The 19,525-nt window shown below is 39.8% G+C and overlaps 1 protein-coding gene across 1 annotated transcript in view; it reads left to right on the top strand.

The window, feature by feature from the left end:
• LOC111961855 (E3 ubiquitin-protein ligase Itchy) overlaps positions 1–19,525 on the top strand; it is a 69,054-nt gene that overhangs the window by 27,750 nt on the left and 21,779 nt on the right. Inside the window, exons 10-11 of the mRNA XM_023984450.2 lie at positions 3,559–3,733; positions 5,196–5,265. Of these exons, the coding sequence (XP_023840218.1) occupies positions 3,559–3,733; positions 5,196–5,265 (245 nt within the window). The remainder of the gene's footprint in view (positions 1–3,558; positions 3,734–5,195; positions 5,266–19,525) is intronic.

Genomic DNA, 19,525 nt, shown 5'->3' with positions numbered 1-19,525 from the left:
TTGATTTTATTTATGTATTATAACAAGTTAAAATAAAAGTGTTAATTCAATATTGTTGTAATTGGCATTATTACAAATATATATAAAATGGGCCAATTAATCGGTATTGTCTTTTTTTGGTCCTCCAATAATCGGTAATCAATAATTGGTCCTCCTAATCGGTCGACCTCTATGTACATACGGTCAMTGTAGGGATGACGTCATCGATGCACTTATTGATGAAGTCGGTGACTGAGGTGRTATACTCCTCAATGCCATTGGATGAATCCCGGAACATATTCCAGTCTGTGCTAGCAAAACAGTCCTGTAGCGTAGCATTTGTATCATCTGACCACTTCCGTATTGAGCGAGTCACTGGTACTTCTTACTTTAGTTTTTGCTTGTAAGCAGRAATGAGGAGGATAGAAWTATGGTCAGATTTGCCAAATGGAGGGCGGGGTAGAGCTTTGTATGCATCTCTGTGTGTGGAGTAAAGGTGGTCTAGAGTTTTATTTTWTTTWWTTWWTTTWTTWWWTTTTWKTTTTTTTACCTCTTGTTGCACATGTGACATGCTGATAAAACAKTTGGTCAAACTGATTTAAGTTTGCCTGCATTCAAGTCCCCAGCCACTAAGAGTGCCGCTTCTGGATGGTTGGACGCTTCTCCCTGTCGCGGTTGCCCTTAGTTTGAAGATGTAATCCAGAGACAGGTGTTTTCTCCATCTCCTTAGCTGTCATACTCTAATTCCACTGATTTCAAAACTCGGTCYTCCAGAAAATGGAGAGCAACCCCTTGTATATAACCTCGTTATTGTTATGTAAATGTATTGTTACTTTTTGATTGATTAGATAAAAAAAAGATTTTTATTAATTCTCTTGAACTACGTTGTTGGTTAAGGGCTTGTAAGTAAGGTAAGGTCTACACTTGTTGTATTCAGCGCATGTGACAAATAAAATTTGATTTGATTTATACAGTTCTACTAAGCAATATATTTAAATAAAATAGCTGTGTTAGGATTACCTACAYACACACTAACCAGCTCAAAGAGACAGAAGTGTGCTATATGGCAGACCAATCCGAACTCATCTCGGCATGTCCAGCCCACTCATTATCTCAGCCAATCATGGCTAGTGGGAAGGTTGCTTACTTTTTCTGTGGCTAAACCAACTATGCTTCGAATTAACAATTTCATTCGTATTTATAGATGGCATACAAGTTTGTTAAGGCACATGAAAGTTTACATGTTCCAGAAGGCATTTCTGCAAAAAAATGCATTTAGATTTTTTTATTTTTTATTCAAATGGCTATATGCCTAGTTTCCTGAAATGGGTCACATTTTGTTAGGTTACAGCCTTATTCTAAAATGTCAAATTATCCCCCCCCCCTCATCAATCTACACACAATACCCCATAATAACAGAGCAAAAACAGGTTTTTATAAATGTTTACCAATTTATTAYAAATTTAAAAACAGATATTACATTAACATAAGTACTCCGACCCTTTACTCAGTACTTTGTTTAAGCWCCTTGGGCAGCGATTACAGCCTTGAGTATTCTTGGGTATGACTCTACAAGCTTGGCACACCTGTATTTGGGGAGTTTCTCCCGTTCTTCTCCTCTCAAGCTCTGTCAGGTTGGATGGGGGAGTGTTGCTGCACAGCTATTTTCAGGTCTCTCCAGAGATGTTCTATCGGGTTCAAGTCCGGGCTCTGACTGTGCCACTCAAAGACATTCAGACACTTGTCCCGAATCAACTCCTGCGTTGTCTTGGTTGTGTGMTTAGGGTCGTTGTCCTGTTCAAAGGTAAACCTTCGCCCAAGTCTGAGGTCCTGAGCTCTCTGGAACAGGTTTTCATCAAGGATCTCTCTGTACTTTGCTCCGTTCATCTTTCCCTCGATTCTGTCTAGTYTCCTAGTCCCTGCCGCTGAAAAACATCCCCACCACATGATGCTGCCGCCATCATGCTTCACCGTAGGGATGGTGCCAGGTTTCCTCCAGACATGACTCTCGGCATACAGGCCAAATAGTTCAATCTTGGTTTCATCAGACCAGAGAATCTTGTTTCTCATGGACTGAGAGTCTTTAGGTGCCTTTTGGCAAACTCCATTGCGGCTGTCATGTGCCTTTCACTGAGGAGTGGCTTCTGTCTGGCCACCCTACCGTAAAGGCCTCATTGGTGGAGTGCTGCAGAGATGGTTGTCCTTTTGGGAAGTTTTTCCATCTCCACAGAGGAACTCTGTCAGAGTGACCATCAGGTTCTCAGTCACCTTCCTGACCAAGGCCCTTCTCCCCCAATTGCTCAGTTTGGCTGGGTGGCCAGCTCCTGGAAGAGTCTTGGTGGTTCCAATCTTCTTCCATCTAAGAATGATGGAGGCCACTGTGTTCTTTTGGTGACCTTCAATGACCAGAAATGTTTTGGTACCCTTCCCCAGATCTGTGCCTCGACACAATCATGTCTCGGATCTCTACAGACAGTTCCTTCGACCTCATGGCTTAGTTTTTGCTCTGACATGCACTGTCAATTGTGGGACCTTAGATAGACAGGGGTTTATTTTCCAAATTTTCCAAATGTCCAATTAATTGAGTTTACCACAAGTGGACTCCCAAGTTGTAGAAACATCTCAAGGATGATCAATGGAAACAGGATGCACCTGAGSCCAATTTTGAGTCTCATAGCACAGAGTCTGAGTACAAATGTTATAAGYTATTTCAGTTTTTAATTTTTCAAACAMATTTTTCATTATAGGTTACTGTGTAGATTGCTGGGGATTTTTATTTATTGCATTTTAGAATAAGGCTGTAAAGTAACAAAAAGTGGAAAAAGTCAAGGCGTCTGAATACTTTCCGAATCACTGTGCACTGAGTGTACGAAACATGAACACCTGCTCTTTCCACGACAGACTGGGCAGGTGAATCCAGGTGAAATCTTTGATCCATTATTGATGTCACTTGTTAAATCCACTTCAATCAGTGTAGCTGAATGGGAGACAATAGGTTAAAGAAGGGTTTTTAAGCCTAGAGACAATTGAGACATGYGTTGTATGTGTGCCATTMAGAGGGTGAATGGGCAAGACAAAATATTGAATTGCCTTTTAACGGGGTATAATAATAGGTGCCAGGTAATAGGTGTCAAGAACTGCAACACTGCTGGGTTTTCATGTTCAACAGTTTCCTGTRTGTCAAGAATGGTCCACCTCCCAAAGACATCCAGCCAACTTGACACAACTGTGGGAAGCATTGGAGTCAATGTGGGCCAGCATCCCTGTGGAATGCTTTCAACACTTTGTAGAGTCCATTCACCAACAATTTGTGGCTGATSTGATGGCAAAAGTGGCAGTGCAACTCAATATTAGGAAGGTGTTCTTAATGTTTTGTACACTTGGTGTATAAGTTAATGGATAGATGTAAGCAAGGTTACCACCCTATTACTTACACCTAAATCAACGGTTTCAGATCTGTGATTACTTCAAGAAAGGTGCACTGGAAATGGATCCTTATTTCTGAACTATTCAACCAGGGCCTTCGTAATTTTGCCGTCATACAAAATTCACTCGCCTCTCCCCTCCTGTCCCGTGTAGTTGGGAGCGGCGTGTGGACCCCATGGGCAGGGTGTACTTCGTGGACCACATGACCCGGACCACCACGTGGCAGCGCCCCACGCAGGAGTCTGTGCGCAACTATGAGGAGTGGCAGCACCAGCGCAGCCAGCTGCAGGGGGCCATGCAGCAGTTCAACCAGAGGTTCATTTTTGGGGTAAGACACAGGCTACCTTGCAATACTCTCTTCTTCCTCCCAAAGTGTGCACTTGTTCACTTCCCTGCACTGGCACAATCCTAAATTGTGGAGATCTGAGATTATTTGAAAGGTGTAGGCAATATGGTGAAACTTAGCCTTAGAACCTCCTAGCTTATCAAAGTGGCAAGTTGAAACTATTACCAAATTGCTTACACCTGTCAAATCATCTCAGATCTCCACAAGTGTATAGGGCATAGGGTCTAGGGGTGGAAATGGGATTGGGCCACTGTCGTGACGTGACCTTGATTAATCTGAGGACTGTTGTCTCTGACTATGTTTAATTGTTACCCGTTTTTAAATTCATAGTGTAAAACAATTAACTCATTAGGATTTTGAGCACCACGGAAAAAGTTGTTTAAAGAGTTACCATCTCCCGAATTAAACTCAAGAAGGTATATATCTATTACATTGATAACAGTCAACTTATTAATCATCACCTCATATCATCATTCTGAACGTTGTATCCTCCTTGCATCTGCAAAAACCCTAGCCTTACTTATGATTCAGCACTACACAAATTGGTTAAATTATTTATTTATTAGCTAACTAAATAATAACAAAGGATAAACACACACACTGTATAGATTATTGACTAGAAACTTAATACGAAGCAAACAGGTCCCTAGCAGACTGACATAATATGATGGCTTGTTACAACAGAGATGGAGAGAGGGGGGGGCAGAGAGGGACAGAGACATAATACTTTGGTACATTTAGAACCTACTCTCACAGTAATCATATACTTTGCACATGAACCGCTGCCCGCTTGGAGTAAGAAATCATGAATGTATTTTCGTGGGATGCCGCGGTGTAGCTCTCGGAACCGGGCCACCCTGGAAAGGTAGTTCGTTTGATATTCATTTGGCGCGCTTTTAAGGCTCTGATTGTCCACAAGAGGTCACAATGACCTCCTTAGTTGCCCATGGCTCCAAGACTGGTCATGTAGTCTTGAACAGAGCTACAGCATGGGTTTTTAGGCTAATCAGCCCTCTCTTAACAAAAACACTTTTATAATTTTTTATATGTCCAACGTATTGAATGAAAACTTTGTGCATATAGTGTGTATACTTTTCAAGTTACAGTATATCGTCAAAGTCTTTATGACATCACAAAATAACAGCCTATATGACATTTGTTTTCTGTAGATCATCTCTGACAATTCCCCACGTTCTTATGTTAGAAATATTGATCCAGTATTCACTTTTTAACGTGTTAGTTTCGGTGGGTGTCTGTTAACAAAGGACATTCCTTTCGCCAATACTGGAAGGGAAAAGAGAATCCTCTTATACTTACATATACGACAGGGTGTGAGTTGTCAACCCCCACACAGGTTCCCTCCCTTCTACTATTGTAAAGAAGCATTATTCAACACATGTACTGTAAACTCTGCTAATTTCACCTCCTTGTTTCTCCATTGTAGCTCCAGGATCAGCAAATAGCTGCAGCAAACAAAGAGTTTGACCCACTTGGGCCCCTGCCACACGGCTGGGGTAAGTAGCACGTTTCAACTGTAACTTATGTCACTATGCTTGGAAAGTGCAGACAAAACATCAAAATGTAAACATTGYCTAGAAATACCTTGCCAGTTTTGGTGGCAGCGTCATGTTTGCTAGCACAGGGCAGTGTTATAGCTAACTAACTATACATTGTTTTTGCCCCACAGTTAGCCAGGTTAGTTAGCTAACTAGCTGAAATTACTTCCAGTTAGTTAGCAACTGCTCACACGCTTTCGCTTTACCCCCAACACTGGTGTGTCAAAATTGATGTTTATTTTGACAGATTAGGATTCAATTAACTTTCTAAGCATACAGCTGTAATGGAAATCTGTATGTGGTACGATGAGGGATTCTAAAGCTTACTCTATGCTTACCAGTCGACACAGTTTGCAGAAATGTTGTATTCGGCAGGGTTTCTTTTGGCTGTTCAAGTGCACATTTYTTTCATGAGGTAAGCCGAAGTTCGGTAGTCAACGTCTACGCCCCTTTGTGAGTGGTCAACAGTAAGGATGCTTCAATTAAATGTTTGTCATTCAACGAGAGGAGACTACCTTTCCTGCAATTTTTTTTCACTTGAAATATTTCACCAAACATCTTAGTTAGATCTAAAATTGTGCGAATATAGACCTCCTCAGCAAAAACTTCAATGAACTTATTTGGGGCATCCCCCCTTMTTCTCAATTTCCGCCTAAAGWYATACCCTAATCTAACTGCCTGTAGCTCAGGCTCAGAAGCAAGGATATGCATATTTTTGGTATCATTTGAAAGGAAACACTCAGAATTTTGTGGAAATGTGAATTGAATGTAGGAGAATATAACACAATAGATCTGGTAGAAGAAAATACAAGGAATTAAACATACGTTTTCTGTTTTTTATTGTTGCTGCATCTTTCAAATGTCCAAGAACAGCCAAACATACAGATAGGATGCTGTGGATGATTTGAATGAAGAACATAAGATGGCAACAATAGCAAAGTTTTAGACAGATAACTTCAAAAATGAGCGAGCTACATGAAATTGAGCATGAAGTCACCCAGGTGTCCCACACAAATGTACCCAAGTGGCCGAATTGGTACAGTGATACATTTTGAAGGAAAGAGCTATAAACAAAATACATAAATGCTATTCTAACACACCCCCAAAAAATAAATATATATATATATATATATATATATATATATATATATATATATATATATATATATATATATATATATATATATATGGAAAAAATTATTTAAACAAATAAATAATAATAAACAAACAAATAACAAGGGTAACTATTTACACATTTTCTATTTACAATATTGTGAAGACCCTCAGTCCTCTACACAATATTGTGCTGCTGGTGCCATGGCCCATAGCAGTCTCTTTCTGCTGTAAAGCAGAGGCTTACTGAACAGGTGGTGCAGGTGATGGGGCATTTCCTGTGACAAAGCGCACAACGACGTCTCCCTACTGTGCCCTTTTTGCCCTGAGGCACATTCATGCCTGCAGAGATGAATCTGGGCAGGTGAACACCACTGGTTGTGGTGTTCACAGACTCTAGACTTTGTTTTAGCTTTTCCTGATTTATTCGCCATAATTTAAATATATAAACTTGTTGAAAATGCTATTGAATATGTACTGCTATGCGTTACACTCCTCGTGGCTCCGTCAAGTAGGATTTGCAATGGCGAATGAACCTCTTTTACGCCAGAGTGTACGACAAAGGCTGGTCTTCAAACGTATAACCATTACACATTGCCGTTTACCTCAGCTCATTGGCTATCTTCCAAGCTAGATTTCAAGATGATCAGTGGTCATTGGGCCAAAATACAGTCAATCAACGATAGACCGGTCCTACCATTGGTGCGCAATGAGGTCATTGATTGGTGTCTTCCAATCGGTTTGTTTCGGTCAATACATCCCGGGAAAAGAGCCATCATGTATGGTTGTGTTAGTGGATTGCCAGAGGATTGCACCAGAGGGACCAGAGGATTGCAATGAAACCAACCATGACTGGATAAACGTTTGTTTAGTGTGTGTAATTACCACGAACGCTTCGTCCAAAGTTGAATGAGACGGAAATCACGACACAACCGGTTTACAAATGTTTCGTGTTAGGCTATAAAAATGGATTTTATCAAACAAAACGAACATTCACTGTGTAGTTAGGACACTTGGCATTGCCACCAGAGGAAGATCTTCAATGGTAAGCGATTTATTTTATTGTTATTTCTGACCTTCGTGACGCTAATGCTTGGTTGGAAAATGCTAGTAATGCTTGTGTGTGTGGGGCGCCGTCCTCAGAAAATCGCATGTTTGCTTTTGCAGTAAACGTTTTTGAAATCTGACAAAGCGGCTGGATTAATAAGACGTTCATCTTTTAAATGATGTAAGATACATGTATTTACAAGAATGTTTAATCCAACGAATGGTGTATTTAAAATGTTAGCGCTCTGCGGTTTCACCGGATGTTGGCCTGGTGGGACGTTAGCGTCTCACCTACCCTAGAGAAGTTAATGATAGATTTCTTCATTTATCTTAATTGTTTCTGGCTATTTTTAGGAAGTTTTACTGGGTATGTTATTGATACATTGTCTCAAGTAGGGCTGGGCGATATGGCCAAAGTATTATATCACGGTATTTAAAATAAAATGGACGGTTTGACTGTATTTGACGATATTTTTGGTTTTTGAATAATAAAAGTTCTACATTTGCTTATGAGTAGTGAGTGATCCTTGGGTGGTAACACATACATTCTAAGTGATATCAATGAGTCTTTAGCCATTCTGATTTGTTTTATACTGTTCAATKCAACTTCAACCAAAACAAATTTCAGCACTTTTATRATTTCTGCATTTCCTGCGCTCAATTGCAGTGGTGGAAAAAGTACCCAATTGTCATACTTGAGTAAAAGTAAAGATACTTTGATAGAAAATTACTAAGTAAAAGTGAGTCACCCAGTAAAATACTGCTTGAATAAAAGTCTAAAAGTATTTTGTTTTAAATATACTTAAGTATCAAAAGTAAATGTAATTGATAAAATGTACTTAAGTATCAAAGTTAAAGTATAAGTAATTTCAAATTCCTTATATTAAGCATACCAGATGGCACCATTTTCTTGTTTTTTTTATATTTTAGGATAGCCAGGGGCACACTCCAACACTCAGACATAATTTACAAACAAAGCATTTGTGTTTAGTGAGTGTGCCTGATCAAAGGCAGTAGGGATGACCAGGGATGTTCTCTTGACAAGTATGTGAATTGGACCATTTTCCTCTCCTGCTAAGCATTTAAAATGTAACGAGTACTTTTAGGCGTCAGGGAAAATGTGTGGCGTAAATAGTACAGTATTTTCTTTAAGAATGTAGTGAAGTAAAAGTTGTCAAAAATAAAAAATTGTAAAGTACAGATACCAAAAAAAATGACTTGAGTAGTACTTGAAAGTAGTTTTACTTAAGTACTTTACACCACTGCTCAATTGAGATAATTCCTACATTGCCACGTAGGGCTGCACGGTATGGGCAAATAATCTAGGACTTATTTTTAACCAAATGTTGCAATCGCGATTTGACTTGCTAATTAGAGCAAAACTGTTGGAATCATGGAAATAGAATGACTATTCTAATTCTATAGTTAGAATATAATACTTTGAATACAGTGTTTGAGATGACAACGAATTAAAATGCCAGGGAGGAGTTTTTGTGACAGGGTAGGAACTAAAGTGCTGATAAGTGTTATCTAGGGGACCCTATAAGCTTTGGCTACATTGCATRTATTCTCTTAGCTACTTCATGTAGCTAACATACTCTTGCTTTACATATTCCTCTTTGATTTAGAAGAWRCWSWYRMACAAACAACATGCTGATGTAAGAAACTGTTAAGGGAATTAAATAATTCCTCTAATGTACTCATTAATTAAAATCAATCTGTCTATTTATAAGAATTTGTAAGATACTTATTAACATAAAATAGACAGGATACAGTCTTATTAAAATTAGATAATAGTATTTATTCTCGGAGCACGCTACCATTTGACCATAAACAACAGTTTATATACAAGATATGACGTCATAGGTTACAGAATAAATCTCCTCCTCCTGACCAATATAAAACAGGTTCAAAAGTTCATTCCAACTTCCCAGCGYACACACATGACASACAATATAATCTATTCTCCTGAAGGCTCACTATAATTTATTACCACTTTAGCAGACAACTCAAGATAATGGAAGACCTAAAAAGTTACTCACTGCCTTATCTAAACATCTCAGGGCTAAGTTGGGTCAGTTCAACCATAGTTTAACGACCCTTTTTGCTTACTTTATAACCCACAGCACAAATCTCTTTTCACTAGGCGTGCAGAGTTCAATTAGTTATAGTTTTATCTAAATCTAGAAATTGTTTTAGTTATTATTAACAAAATTCCTAACAGAAACACAAACTAATAGTGTCATTATAGAACGCTAGTGTATTTATATTAAGAAGGAAAGTGAAAACAGCATTGTTGTCATCAACATTGTTACATGTGCTGCGTTGGCCATGCAGACTGAACGCAAGTGTCTCGTGGTTGAGGAACATCAAATGTGCTCCTTGAGTGACAGGGAGCGTGGCTAAGTCTGTGTGGAAAGTGGCACGGAGAGAAAGAGGGGAGAGAGATGACTCAAGTAGCGAAGTAAACTATAAAAATTGACATTACACATGGCGTATCACATTTAACAAACCAAACATTCAAATACCGTTGTAGAAGGTAAAGTAAAAACCCAAACCGGTCCCTGCATCAATACCGGTATATCATAAAATACGGTATACCGCCCAGGCCTAGTCTCAAGTGGGACAAACAACTTTTAATATTGCAGATTTTTTCTTGTTTTTTGACCAAAGATCTTGAGGGAGTATGTGAGGCAGACGTTCGCTTCACCTAACCAAGTTCTGCTAGGTACAAACCGAACCTAGTTGTAGATGCCTTGAGGGCTCTATTTTAACAATCCAAATGCAAACATAAGTCTTAGTGCACTCGCTGTTGCTTTGTGGGTGTCAGATATATTTGTTCTATTTTGACAGCGGGAATTATGGGCGCACACCTGTCGTTAGTGTAAAGAGGCAGGCTTTCTATGAATTATACCGTTGTTGGTCTGTACGAGGGCTTGACAACCCACTGGTCAATGAAAGCCTGCCCCAAAGCTTTTAAAAAATATCTTAATTTTTTTTTTCATTTCAGGTCAACATCATAAACAAATTGTACATATGTACATATATTTGATTTCCAAAAAACAAACGCTAACAAAACATAGCATAACAAATAACAAAACAATGAGAGCAAATAAAAACACACTAACAATTGTACATTCACTTTGAGTTCTCTGCTTTCTTACAATGTTTCATTGCCTCTAACGATTTTTTTTCCCATACATGCCTTCCTTAATTTGACTGTTGCAAAGGGTGTGGCTGTAGTGTATATAGAAAACAAAATACCCCTAACGGAGTATTGAGGCCTTGCCTTACAGCTAGCTATACCACAAAATGTATTCCATACAAGAAAGCRGAGTCAAGAGGGCCAGGGTCCAGTTGTATCAACGAAAGACCCATAGTATTTGTATATTGACACTTCTTAGGGTATCTGCAAGTTTAGGGGGAAGAGATCCAATATTGTGAAGAAATCTCTTTCCTTGTTCCTAAATATAGTGCTCATTTTCTCCAGTGGCAGCACTTTAAAGACCTCATAATTCCCCTGATTTATTGTTAGTGGCTGGCAGTTCATACAGTTAAGGAGAATACATTTGCGGCCAACAAAGAGTATTTTTTTTAAAGATTGAGCTGTGCTATGGTAAATGAGGGCCTATTTCCAATGACACTTATGCATTATCCATTCCTAGAATGGAATTCCTAGAATGGAATTCCTTTATCCATTCCCAGAAAATTGTAATTAATGGACAAGTCCAAAACAGATGGCCATGAGTGGCTTTTTCCTTCTTACACATATTACAGGTATCAGATGATTTTGCATTCATTTTATTACATATAATGGGAGTCATATGAACCTTTTGCATAATCTTTATATTGTATCTCTTGCACCTTGCAGATGAACAATTGTCATGCCTCGAGCACATCTTTTATCCAGTTTTGAATTTCTGGCCCTCTTTCCAGCTCTGTTTCCCATACCCTAATCAGAGCACTTGTGTTATTTTCAACATTAGTGTATATGACAACATAAAAATTGCAATACAATTTTGTCAACTGTGGTTCGTATTGGGTTCTGTGGGGGGAACACCATCTTGGATTCAATAAGATACGCATAGAATTGTCTGTGTGATACAGCACATTTTTGTTGGATTTGCTGAAACAATAGCAATATCCCCATCAAACATCTCTATTGACCTTTTACCTTTCTGTTACCAGAGGTGGAAAATGCTGTTAGAAACACCAGGGGGAAGACCTTGTTATTAATAAGGGGAGTCCGAGCGGAGAAGTAATCCTTTCTCCCAAGGTGTTTGCAAATATCTCTCCAGACTTTAAAGGGATTCTTTGGGATTTAGCAATGCGGCCGTTTACCTAATTCCCCAGAGTCAAACTCGTGGATACCATTTTTATGTCTGTAGGAAATTAGAGGTAGTTTCGTGGACCAATGCTAACTAGCGTTAGAGCAATGACTGAAAGTCTATGGGTATCTACTAACATGCTATCAGATACCCATAAACTTCGAGTCATTGCTCTAACGCTAGTTAGCAATTGCGCTAGCGTTAGTTAGCAACTTCCTTCAAACTGCACACAAAGACTTCTGTGCTGACAGAGTTTCTGTTACCAGTCATGAAACTGATTTAAATGCATATGGAAATGTGAAGCAGCAGTCATTACTGACCCAGTTAGAGCAAGGTTAAGCTCTGAGCCATTATGTGAGCATGACATGCCCAGTTATAAAATAGCAAATTAGGTAGTGCCAGGCCTCCTAAATTGTATGGTAGCTGCAGTTTACTCATTCTCAGCCTATTTTTCTTAATTGAGCGCATTAAAAGTATTTTCCAGTGTGTGAATATATAATGGCACCATCTGGAGAGGATGCTAAAGTCTTGGAAAAACATTAATTTTCATCAGAGGAATTCCAGCCAGCCATGATAATGGCAAGTCGATCAACCTGTCTAGGTTTTCCTTAGCTGCTCTAAGTACAGATGGTAAGTTGCTGTTGGGCAGGTTTTTAAGTAAATTTTTTTTTTTTTTTTTTGACTAATTGAATGGAAAGTTGTTCAAATAGTCACCCAAGCGCCCTAGGGGCATAACTTTATAAATATGTATTTTGTAACCAGAACAATCACTAAACTTCTTAATACGAATTGGAATGGACATTTCTGGGTTAGAAATGAATAACAAAATATCATCTGCATGTGGGTTTGTCTTACAATCTTGACACCTGTAAGACCTTCCTGGGTATGTATAGCCTCTGCCAGGGGCTTTAATACCAAGGCAAATGACAGGGCCAGCCCTGGCATGTCCCCCCCCCCACCCCCCCAAAAAAACTGTGTGACTGCATTCCATTTTATCACTGGCCTGAGAGGCATGGTATATCAACTTTATCCAGTTAATGATAAATACCTACTTTAAATAGGTATGGCCATTCTACTCAGTCAAATGCCTTCTAAGCATCCAGTGATAGAACAGTGAGCCTATGTTGTGATTGCTCACCGTGTTGTATTATGCTGAGGAGATTTATGAAATTTATGAATGAATGCCTTTGCGTCTACCAGCTTTATTAAAGGTGGTAGAAATCTTTCTAGTCTCCTAGCTAGGTTCTTAGATAAGAGTTTACTGTCCACATTAATAAGGGACACAGGCCTATAGCTCAAGCAGTCTTCTGCTGGTTTACCTTTAAGAATAAGATAAATATTAGCATGGTTTAAAGTTGGAGGTAGTTCGCCATTGGCAAAGGAGTCTGTATACATTCCTAAATAGGGATTCTGTTAAGTCTTGTCAATTCTTATAAAACTCTGGTCTAAACCCACCAGGACTTGGGGATTTCCCGTTTTTTAAGGGTTTAATTGCCTCTTGTATTTATTCTTCGGATATCTCTTACATTGTAATTCTGTCTCCCACAGGTATTGTTGGGAGAGAGAGTTTATCCAGAAAGGATTGCATGTCAGCCAGATTATTGCTGGAGTCTGAACTGTAGAGCGACAGTTAATTTCTCTAGTGTTGAATCGTTCCACCCCTGATTTGATGCTTTAATGAAGGGATAGCATCTGGTGCAGTTATATTATTTGCCAGTCTTGAGAGGAGGAGACTTTGCTTACTTCCATATTCATATAATCTGTGTCTAGCCTGGAAAAGAGATGCTTTTGATTTATCTGTAAGCAGTTAGTCTAATGCTGATCTTGCAGCTTGTAATTCTTTGAACTCTTTTTAAATTAATCTTCAAGTTGCCTTACTTAACTCTAAGTCCAACTGTAGTTTTAATGTTTTCTCTCTTTAAACTGCAAGATGAAATAATCTTAGTTTTAATGTCACGTGCACAATTAGTGAAATGCCTTCAATGCCTTGCCAGGTCTAAACCCAACAATGCAGTAATCAATGTAGTACTACAAATAATTCCCTCTCATAACTGTCTTGCCTGCTTCCCAAATTATTGAAGGAGATATGTTGGATGTTTCATCGTTCTCCATATAGAGATTCCATTGATTCTTTAATTATGGCTGCAATCCCGCTAACAGGATCGATATGACAACAGCCAGTGAAAGTGCAGGGCGCCAAATTCAAACAACAGAAATCTCATAATTAAAATTCCTCAAACATACATGTGTCTTATATAATTTTAAAGGTAATCTTGTTGTTAATCCCACCAAAGCGATTTCAAATATGCTTTTCAGCGAAAGCACTCCAAACGATTATGTTAGGTCACCACCAAACCACAATAAGCACAGCCATTTTTCCAGCGAAAGATAGAAGTCACAAAAAGCAGAAATAGAGATAAAATGTATCACTAACCTTTGATGATCTTCATCAGATGACACTCATAGGACTTCATGTTACACAATACATGCATGTTTTGTTTGATAAAGTTCATATTTATATCAAAGAATCTGAGTTTACATTCGCGCGTTACATTCACTAGTTCCAAAAACATCAAGTATTTCAACAGAAATACTCATCATAAATGTAGATGATAATACAAGTTATACACATGGAATTATAGATATACCTCTCCTTAATGCAACCGCTGTGTCAGATTTCAAAAAAACTTTACGGAAAAAGCAAATCATGCTATAATCTGAGACGGCGCTCAGAACAATAGCCAAATTAGCCGCCATGTTGGAGTCAACAGAAACCAGAAAATACATGATAAATGTTTCCTTTGATGAACTTCATCAGAATGCAGTCCTAGGAATCCCAGGTCCACAATAAATGCTTGATTTGTTCGATAATATTCGTTATTTATGTCCAATTAGCTACTTTGGTTAGCGCTTTTGGTAAACAATTCCAAAGTCACAAAGCGCGTTCACTATAATGTGACAATGTCCAAAAGTTCCGTAACAGTCAGTAGAAACATGTCAAACGATGTACTGAATCAATCTTAAGAATGTTGTTAACATACATCTTACATTCCAACCGGAGAATTATATTGACTTCAGTTGAGCGATGGAACAGAGCTGCCTATCACGTGAATGCGCGCGTGTTCAATGCGTGGTCACCTCATGGCAGTGATTACTCATTCCTGTCTCCTTCGGCCCCCCTTCACATTAGTCATCAGACAAAGTTCTATTGACATGCACATTTGTGGCCTGCTGGAGGTCATTTTGCAGGGCTCTGGCAGTGCTCCTCCTTGCACAAAGGCGGAGGTAGCGGTCCTGCTGCTGGGTTGTTGCCCTCCTACGGCCTCCTCCACGTCTCCTGATGTACTGGCCTGTCTCCTGGTAGCGCCTCCATGCTCTGGACACTACGCTGACAGACACAGCAAACCTTCTTGCCACAGCTCGCATTGATGTGCCATCCTGGATGAGCTACACTACCTGAGCCACTTGTGTGGGTTGTAGACTCCGTCTCATGCTACCACTAGAGTGAAAGCACCGCCAGCATTCAAAAGTGACCAAAACATCAGCCAGGAAGCATAGGAACTGAGAAGTGGTCTGTGGTCACCACCTGCAGAACCACTCCTTTATTGGGGGTGTCTCGCTAATTGCCTATAATTTCCACCTTTTGTCTATACCATTTGCACAACAGCATGTGAAATGTATTGTCAATCAGTGTTGCTTCCTAAGTGGACAGTTTGATTTCACAGAAGTGTGATTGACTTGGAGTTACATTGTGTTGTTTAAGTGTTCCCTTTATTTTTGAGCAGTGTATATATATATATCTATATGTGTATATATATGTGTATGTATATTTATTTATTAATTACACAGAAAATGAAATAAAATATATGTATACCCTTAGTTTTCCTAGATGCCTTCTGATTGGGAGGTGTTTGATCGACCCAGTGGGTTCAATGGACAGGTATAGTCTCGTCCTGAAACACAGAATGGTGTTGCCAGTGAAAAAACAGAATTTGCAAGTTTTGCAATAAAATATATTTTCGTAAATATTTGGAGAATAAATTGATCCCAGCTGAATATACTCGCCATATAGAAAACCAGTAATAATCACATATCTTAAGAATCCTTAACAATCTTATCCAGTGATGAAATCTGGGTTGTTTTTTTTATACCTAAGAACGGCAGCCTCTCTGCTTTTAGAATTATTTGACACGTAAAACACTTTGCCTATCCATTTCACGTTAATTTCTCATGTCAGATGTTTCCTGTAGGAGAGTAATCTGAACCTTTTCTCTTTTAAGCTGATAGGCAAATGAATTCCTTTCAAATGAATAGTAGTTGTCTTTAAATACTCATGGGGGTTTGCTGTTACAGGATTTGCAATGAGAACAGTCATTAAAATCAAGAAAAATATAACAATCAATATACAGTACCAGTCAAACGTTTGGACACCTACTCATTCAAGGGTTTTTCTTTATTTGTACTGTTTTCTACATTGTGGAATAATAGTTAAGACATCAAATGGAATAACACATATGGAATCATGTAGTAACCAAGAAAGTGTTTTATGTATTTTAGATTTAGCCACCCTTTGCCTTGATGACAGCTTTGCACAATCTTGGCATTCTCTCAACCAGCTTCACCTGAAATGCTTTTTCAACAGTCTTGAAAGAGTTCCCACATATGCTGAGCACTTGTTGGCTGCTTTTCCTTCATTCTGCAGTCCAACTCATACCAAAACATCTCAATTGGGTTGAGGTCAGGTGATTGTGGAGGCCAGGTCATCTAATACAGCACTCCATCACTCTCCTTCTTGGTCAAATAGCCCTTGCACAGCCTTGAGGTGTGTTGGGTCATTGTCCTGTTGAAAAACAAATGATAGTCCCACTAAGCGCAAACCAGATGCGATGGCGTATGGCTGCAGAATGCTGTGGTAGCCATGCTGGTTAAGTGTGCCTTGAATTGTAAATAAATCACAGACAGTGTCACCAGCAAAGCACCATCACACCGCCTCCATGCTTCACGGTGGGAACCACACATCCGGAGATCATCTGTTTGCCTATTCTGCGTCTGACAAAGACACGGCGGTTGGAACCAAAAATATCACATTTGAACTCGTCAAACCAAAAGGACAGATTTCCACCGCTCTATTGTCCATTGCTCGTGTTTGTTGGCCCAGGCAAGTCTCTTCTTATTGGTGTTCTTTAGTAGTGGTTTCTTTGCAGCATTTTGACCATGAAGGCCTGATTCACGCAGTCTCTGAACAGTTGATGTTGAGATGTGTCTGTTACTTGAACTCTGAAGCATTTTATTCACCTTATGGAGGGCTCTGCCCAGGTAGAGAGATGCGTTCTTGCTGTTGCAGTCCCATGATTTTTCCGCAAGTCCTGACTGTCTTGCCCAACCTATTTTTCTGTCTAACCTTCCCAAACCAGCAGGTCAAGCAGTAGGACAGAATGCTCTCAGTGAATGATTTATAAAAGAGAACCATGATGGTTCGATCAACATCAAAAAAGTGCAGTTTCCGTAGGAAATAGTCTCTGTTGGCCTTTCTTAAAAATTGCATCAGTACACTGATCCCAGGACAGCTTGTTGTTTTTAAAAATGTATTTTACCTTTATTTAACTAGGCAAGTCAGTTAAGAACAAATTCTTATTTTCAATGGCGGCCTTGTGGGTTAACTGCCTTGTTCAGAGGCAGAACGACAGATTTTTACCTTGACAGCTCGGGGATTTGATCTTGCAACCTTTCGGTTACTAGTCCAACGCTCTAACCACTAGGCTACCCTGCCGCCCATCAATAACTAGCCCAAGGTATTTGTACTCCGCTATTTCAATGGGCGTGTGTGCATGGTAGTGTTCCTTCGAAAGTCAATCACCATGTCCTTTGTTTTTGACGTATTTAAAATTAGATGGGATGACTCACACCAGACAGTAAAATCATTCAGAGCCAGTCCATGCTCCTTCTCATCTCCTTCGAGAAGACTGACTAAAGCAGTATCGTCAGCATATTTGATCAGGTGGCGCCCTGGGAACCGGCTCTGGCAGCTGTCTGTATACAGTATGTATAGTACTGGTGAAAGAACACTGCCCTGTGGGGTTCCAACTAAAGTAGTGCGCACCCCAGACAGTGTGTTGCCAACTTGTACCTGTTGAGACCTATCAGTTAGGAAGTTGATGATCCATGTGATAAGCATAGCATCAAGTACGAAGACTCCTCTGTCTGTCCGCAAGGACCAACGGATTGATTGTGTTAAATGCCGAGGAGAAATCTGCAAACATAATACGCACGTGTTTTACTGCCCTCCAAATGCATGTACAACAGATGCAAGAGCAAAAGGATGGCTCATCTGTCCCTCTCTCTGACCGTTATGCAAATTGGAGGGGGTCAAGAAGGTGACTGGTGGTGGTGATGATGTATGCCTTGATGATCTTTTCAAGAGATTTAATCAAGAGATCATTTGATGCAGACGGATGAGAGGTTTTTGGGACAGGTACAACAATAGATTTTTTTCCCATAAAGATGGAATTTCCAATGTATCCAAAGACTGCTGAAAGAGAGCAGAAGACACCGCACAGGTGAGTAGAACAGTGTTTCAAGACACGACCACTTATGTTATCAGGCCCCGGGTCTTTCGTGCTCCAGGGCTTTTGAACACTCGTTGTACAACTTCCTCATTGATGACAAGCGCGCTCTTGGTTGCCACGACATCCTCCTCCAGACAGGCCAGGGGAGTGGGGGTGACCCCGGTTTCAAAGCGGGTGAAGAACTAATTTAGTTCATTGGCTGTAGAGAGGCACACCCTCTCATCCAGGCAGGGATCGATAAGTTGCCTACCTTTTTGAAGGGGGCGTTTGCCATATTCTTAATTGCCAACCAGGCAGACCGAGAGTCTCCCTATAACATTATCTGTTGCACCTTATCCTTGTACTTGCATCTCACCTTTTTTATCGCTTTGTTCACCTCTCTCTGTACCTCTTTTCTTTCGAGTGGATTCTCCAGAGGCAAACACTTGTTTCTTCTTATTAAGCACCACTTTCAATTCTTTGGTCACCCATGGTTTGTTGTTAGGAAATATCTTACATATTTTTTGGGGAGGGGATCACCAAATCAACACAGAATTCAATATAGCCAGATATTACGTTAGTCAACTCGTTCAGGTCAGCTGATGATTCTTCAAATACACTCCAGGTGGTACAATCAAAGCATCCCTGCATTTGATCAATACTATCATTGTCCCACACCTGTATTTGTTTTTCCACCACCTTCTCCCTTTTGAGTAACTGTCTATAAGTTGGTCGTAGAAAAACAGTGTTATGATCTGATCCACCCAGTGGAGGTCTGGCCAAGGATGAATACGCTTTGGGGACCGAGCCGTAACATAAGTCAATTGTCTTATTTTTCCTTGTTAGACAAGTCACATACTGGGTGTAAGTACTCAGTGTGCTTAAAAGTACAGCTATTGAAATCCCCCATGATGAATTTGGGCACATCAGGGGAAATCGCATCAAGCTCTCGAGTGAGGTAAAAAATTGTCAGCTGCAGAGCTGTTTGCTCTTGGATGGATAAACAACTGTCCAAAAAGGCTGGGGCAATTCACAGGGTAGGTAGAAGGGGCGTAGTGACACTGATAGTAGCTGTATATCAGGAGTGCATTTTTTTCTTTTTCTGACGATCGTCGTTTTACACCCTCTATCATTTATCAGAACGCAGACTCTGCTCCTTACCAGTAGTTCGCCTCTCTGCTCCTT

This window comes from Salvelinus sp. IW2-2015, linkage group LG1, assembly GCF_002910315.2.
Source record: "Salvelinus sp. IW2-2015 linkage group LG1, ASM291031v2, whole genome shotgun sequence".
In the NCBI taxonomy this organism is placed as follows: domain Eukaryota; kingdom Metazoa; phylum Chordata; class Actinopteri; order Salmoniformes; family Salmonidae; genus Salvelinus; species Salvelinus sp. IW2-2015.
Note: the sequence above shows the minus strand (reverse complement) of the source record. Positions and strands in the feature narration are given on the sequence as shown.